Source organism: Peromyscus leucopus, chromosome 3 (assembly GCF_004664715.2).
Source record: "Peromyscus leucopus breed LL Stock chromosome 3, UCI_PerLeu_2.1, whole genome shotgun sequence".
NCBI lineage: Eukaryota > Metazoa > Chordata > Mammalia > Rodentia > Cricetidae > Peromyscus > Peromyscus leucopus.
In genome coordinates this window covers 106,123,520-106,129,393 of record NC_051065.1, presented here as the reverse complement: position 1 = coordinate 106,129,393, position 5,874 = coordinate 106,123,520, and the positions used below count along the sequence as shown (strand labels likewise).

The 5,874-nt window shown below is 42.7% G+C and overlaps 1 protein-coding gene across 1 annotated transcript; it reads right to left on the bottom strand.

Annotated features, from left to right (window-relative positions):
• Positions 1 to 2,981: 2,981 nt before the first annotated feature.
• LOC114681148 (vomeronasal type-1 receptor 94-like) lies at positions 2,982 to 3,951 on the bottom strand. Its single transcript, XM_028854482.1, has one exon. The coding sequence runs from the start codon at positions 3,912 to 3,914 to the stop codon at positions 2,982 to 2,984; it is 933 nt and encodes a 310-aa protein (XP_028710315.1). The 5' UTR covers positions 3,915 to 3,951.
• Between the last annotated feature and the right edge of the window lie 1,923 nt (positions 3,952 to 5,874).

Sequence of the window (5,874 nt, the reverse complement as noted above, 5' to 3'; positions counted from 1 at the left end):
GGCAGTGGCTCTCAACCTTCCTAAAGCTGCCACCCTTTAATGCAGTTCTTCATGTTGTGGGGACCCCCAACCATAAAATTATTTTGTTGCTACTTCATAACCACAATTTTGCTACTGTTATGAATCAAAATGTAATTATCTGATATGCAGGCTATCTGATATATGACCCTAGGGGGTCATGACCCACAGGTTGTGAACCACTGCAGTCTTGGGTCTAGTGGTGTTGTAGCAGGACCTACAGTGACCCAGCAGTTTTTCCAGAGCTTCTCTTGAAAGACCCTAACCCTTCAGGCTTACACCCCCTAAACCCCAGAGAATGAGGAACTAAAAAGCCAGTTCCAAGGGCAAGCTGACTCAGCCACCCCTGCCACAATGTAACAATGTAAAAAGATTTCTGTTAAGAGATGTGTGCTCAATGGTGACCGGTATAATTGCAAGTGTTCCAGAAAGGACCACTGTGACCTTTGTGTAAACTTCACTCCAGCCCTGATAGCTGCCTTGAGGTTTCGAGAAGAATGTGTATGCGGACGTGACTGTACCCACCCTGTGATCAGACCATGATCTTGTGAAATTAGTCTCTAGACATAAATCAATCGAAACAAAATTGTATGGGAATTGTATGATCTTGTGGCTTTTGTGGGTTTTTCCTTTAAAAGTACCTATGGGACTGCAGTAGGATGCGACTCTTGCTCTCAGGACAAGAGTAGCCTGACTGTACAGCCGCATCAATAAACCTCTTGCTGTTTGCGTCAACTGGACTGGAGTCTGGGTTCTTGGGGCGCCCACTCGAGAAGGTAGTACCCAGGGCCTGGGGTCTATCACTCTGATGCTCTGACTGATCGGGACCCTGGTATTAGAGGAGCCAAGCTAGGCTTTGGAATGGGATGCTGGCTGTCAAAGAGTTTATTGTCACTTTCCTCTTGGTGAATACTCTAATGCTATTGCCTATGTGAAGATGTCTCTTGAATTCAATCCAAATAATTCCATTGAGAACCCAAGGAAAAGGATGCATGAATGGTGTGTGTGTGTGTGTGTGTGTGTGTGTGTGTGTGTGTGTGTGTGTGTGTGTGTGTTTGTGTGAATATAGACATCTATGTTGCATGGTATATAGAAGTCAGAGTTATGCTGGCTGAGACTTTCCACTTGGTTTGAGGCTGGGTCTCTTGTCATCTCCATGGTGTGGGCCAGGCTAGCTGCAGTGGAGAGTCTGGGAATCCCCTCCTTTCCAGCCATAAGAACTCTGGGATGGAAGATGCCCCATGCCCTTTTGTCTGGTGTTATATGAATGCTGGATATCTGTACTCAGGACCTTGTTCTGCAGTGAATCCTATATCCACTGAACCTCACGGGGACTAGAGAGAATGTTGTGTTATCTGCATGAAGATAATATGTCTTTTATTATGAGGAAGCACACAAAACATAACAATGAATGCTAGTGTGCACATACACAACATTCTGTCCCATAATTGCACATACCTACATTTGTTTACCCCTTAATTGAAATTCTGTCAATCAAGAAAAAACAAAAACCCAGAAAAAAAAGAAAAACAAAAAACAAAACAACCCTTCCCAAAAAATCGCTATTTGTACCCTTTCTATGAACCTCCAAAACAACGTTCATTGTATTTTGTCTCTCTGAGTGTCACTACTGTGTTCCACCCTCTCTCAGGCGATCCACATAATACTTGTTCCTCTCTCACCGTGTTATCTTACTTTGCACAGCAACATCATGGTTTGTCTGTGCTCCATTGTTGCAGAAAACAACCAAGGGCTGAGACAACCAAGCTGAAGCCAGGAAGCATTTATTCTATGGAAACAATAGACCCACAGGACAGCAGCCCAAAGCTGAGCCCCAAGTTAATTTAAACAAAGCTTTTTATGCTCCCTGTGTTCTACAGTGACACATATTTGATTGGCTTAATAAACTTCCAGAATACAGTTTGCTAAACTGCCTCATAAGCAGAAATGTTTGCCCAAGCAACAGAATTTACTACAAGCCATTGAAAGTGCAGGCGAAAGGGAGGAGATTGGGTTTCACAGGAGATGTGGGGTGGGGTCTTGAACCTCAAGGGGGCTGACCAGTATGGTGTGGCTATTTCTTGTTTTTCAGGGCCCCAAATGACAGTACCCTGTGTTGGAATGGCCTTGCACTTGAACAGTATCCCACATTATGCAAAGGCTGTGTTTTGTCATATGTTCTGATGACTCTAGACATCTCTGAGAATTTGAAATCCTGTCACTGTTAGCATTGCTGAACAATGTGTCATTGTGTGGTTTCTTGCACATAGTACTGTTTAGAAAGTTATATGTGTAATTCCCTTTTTTTTTGGATCATATGACTATGTATGGCAAGAAATGCTTTCTTATTTAATTTGTAAAAATGGATATAACAGAGGAAATTGAAATATTGAAAAGAGTTAGAAGAGGTCACATACTTAAAGTAGTATGGGCTATCCTGGGCCAAGGTGTGTGAGAGACACCTCACAGGACCTCCTTTAAGACTCACTGTTATGCATATATAAATTGATGTGCATTATAATGAGTTAAATATCATATGGATCATATATAGATATAGATATATATGATATAAGATATATAACTTACCATTTCTCAAAGGGCATGTGGTTTAATTTTCTGTTACATGTTTGCTACCACATGGGTTAAAATAAATAGTATTAAGAGAAAAAACACAACTTCATATTTTCATGTACACCAAAGCACATAGACACTATGCCATGATTAACAATTCTAATGCCAGCACATTGGCCCTTTTTTTTTTTTTGTTTGTTTGTTTGTTTTTCGAGACAGGGTTTCTCTGTGTAGCTTTGCGCCTTTCCTGGGACTCACTTGGTAGCCCAGGCTGGCCTCGAACTCACAGAGATCCGCCTGGCTCTGCCTCCCGAGTGCTGGGATTAAAGGCATGCGCCACCACCGCCCGGCACATTGGCCCTTCTTAAAGGAACTTGCCCATCAATGAATGTTCAAACATTTATCACCCTCTCACACATAGACCTCAACAAGTTACCTATATGTTTTTCAGTGCTCATAAATACAAAAGGACTGATGGTGGCATAGATATGGACCACAAAGAGCTGGATATAGTAAGATGTTGGATCATTCAGGAACATAGTTCTTGAGCAGGAAATAATGCTGTCCAGGATGGACATCAGCACAAAGAAGCTCATGAGCATCAGGATGGTCCGGGTGGCCCTTTCCTCTGGAGATGCTTTTGGAGAAAGGCTGGTGCTATGAAGATGCTGAGACTGCCTCTTGTGCCTGCATAGGAGGGTCATCATGTAGCAAGTCGAGAGGACCATGAGACTAATGAGAAAGGCTTCCCTGAGGGCCAGCAGTGTGGAAAATGTGCTTTGCATGAGGTAACTCATAGGTAGAATTGAGCAGGATTGAGTAACATACATAAAATTATTCAAGGTCAAATTGGGTGTGGCAATCATCGATACTAAGAGGTGACTGCTAATGAACATATAGAAGATACTCAGGAAAAGAAGGGCACATAACATGTGATAGGGAGATATATGCTTGAATTTTGCTAAACAGGAGCTTCTGGGACTGAGGATGATAGCCTGGAGGACACTCAACAGGCTGGTGGTACAAAGAGAAAGACCCCTAAATATTCTGTACAAGTACATAAGGAATTTACATGTGATGTCATCCCATCCCCTCCGAGAAAGAAAAATGTCTGTAGCTCTTAATGCTGTGATCAGAAGCATCAGTAGGTGGATTAGGGCCAAGAGACCAATGAGCAGGTCAGTGGGTTTGGGCCTGTGCCCAGAAGTGAACTTGAGGATGTGAAAGAGAAGAAGGATGCTGTTGGCTGAGATCCCAATGCCAATTTCAAAGAAATAGGTGTTCCTTAAGTGGGAATTAGTGTGGTGTTCGTGGTTCTTATTCATCTTATGTGGGAACAAACAGTGGCTGAGGAGGAAAGTAGATCAATGACTCATCATAGACACAGTCCCAGGAACCACTGTGGACAGCTCTGATGCATCAGGGAAACATGCAGATGCCAATATACACTTATTCCCCTGAAGACTCAGTTCCACCTCACACTCCACAGACCATCCTTCTGCTAGCCCTTGTCCTAGTCCTCAGAGCCAAGGCTGAATCCTGTGTCCCAGGGTGGCTGCATCCGTGTGCGAGCTCCTTCAACATTAAAAACTGCATCCATCAGAAATGATGTCTTTTCATATTTCACCTGTTTGGGTTTTACTGGAGCAGGAGCAGCTTCTTACTGTTTTTTTTTCCATGACATCTTGATTGGCAGGTACATAATAGACAGAGTTTTACTATTTAGGGTGAGTGTGAATGAGGATGATTGTGTAATAGAAGAAACCAGCCCTTTGCACTGAAAGAGGTCCAGTGGATGGGGCATGCTCTTATTCTATTCAGGGCTGCCTTTATTTACTGTGAAACCAAGTTTCTTAATACATATCTATGGCAAATGTTGGGGGTTGTGAACTATGAATCTAGACATTTCATGTTCCACCCATTATCTGCTATTTCTTCTGAGTGTGACATTTAGTACTCTAAGGCTGAGTTCCACTCACCTCCTCTGGAACATATGGATGGTCAGTCATGTACCCGTGTCAGGGAGACACTAGGTGTTCAAGAATATGCTTTATACACAGAAAATATGGCAACGATCACGTGCATGATAGTTTCTGTCAGTGTTTCAGCTGCTGGTTTCTCATGCAGTTCCTTATGCTTATGCTCTGGGAGAGTTAAGGTAGCTCATCGTGGCTGTTCAGCTCCATCCCTGCCGGAAACAGAAGATGAATGATAACTTACACAACAGTAGCACATTGGGTGGCGTCCTTTCCGGAGACTCTGATGGACAATTCAGTCACTGAGCTCTGCTCTGTAACTGCGTCTTCCCTGTTTCTAATCTCATTCCAGAGTCTCCTCCAGGAGAAGAGCAAAGTGGGCAAATGTCAGCAGGAGCACATTCCACGTCCTTCTCCTCCAGCATGTGAAGTCAGGGGGTAAATGGAACTACAGTTATAACAGACTCACAGCTATCCTATCCCATTTTATGGAATTAGTTAAAAAATGGTCGAACTCAGTCTTTGGCTAACTAAAAATACCATAACTAAAAACAATATTGGAGGAAAGCCTTTATTTTGTGTTATAGCTCATAGTCCATTATCCAGGAGAGATGGGGAAGGAGCTTAAGGCAGGTACTGGGAGGCAGGATCTGACTTGCAGGCCATCGAAGAGTGCTCTTTACTGGCTTGTGCCTCATGGCTCTCTCAGTCTGTGTTCTCAAGCACCCAGGACTAATAACTCAGGGGATGCACCCACAGTGAGTTGGGCCCTCTTATATTGATCATCAACCAAGAAAATGTACCACAAGCCTGCCCACAGGCCAATCTGGTGAGTGTATTTTCTCAGTTGAGTTTCCCTCTTCCCAAATGGCTCTAGCTTGTGTCAACTTGACATACAAACACACCACTGTTACACTATAACCTTTCTTCTCCTATTGTTCCCAAGATGTCATTTTTAATATCAACATCACAATATAAAACAGATTCCAAAATTTAAAAGTTCCACATTCTTTAAAAGTTAACTCTCCTTAAAACTTGCAAAGTTTCTTCTGATGTTAATGCTGCTCTAAAATAGTTGAGTCTCTAAAATGCCAAAGTCTCTCTAAAATAGCCATCCTCTTTCTAGAACAACAGGTCTCTATAAATCACCCAGTCCTTACCTTCTATGAGGAGTGGATGGGGTTGAGATGGGGATAGGTGGGTTGGATGAGCTGGAGAAGAGGAGGGAAGAGGAACAGAGGTTGGTATGTAAAAGGAAAGATTTTTTTAAATAAAAAATAATAAAAAAAGAAGAAGAAAGTTCAAAGTC

Bases quoted from the DNA above. Each gene is read 5' to 3' on its own strand.
- LOC114681148 (XM_028854482.1), bottom strand. From the start codon at position 3,914: ATGAATAAGAACCACGAACACCACACTAATTCCCACTTAAGGAACACC.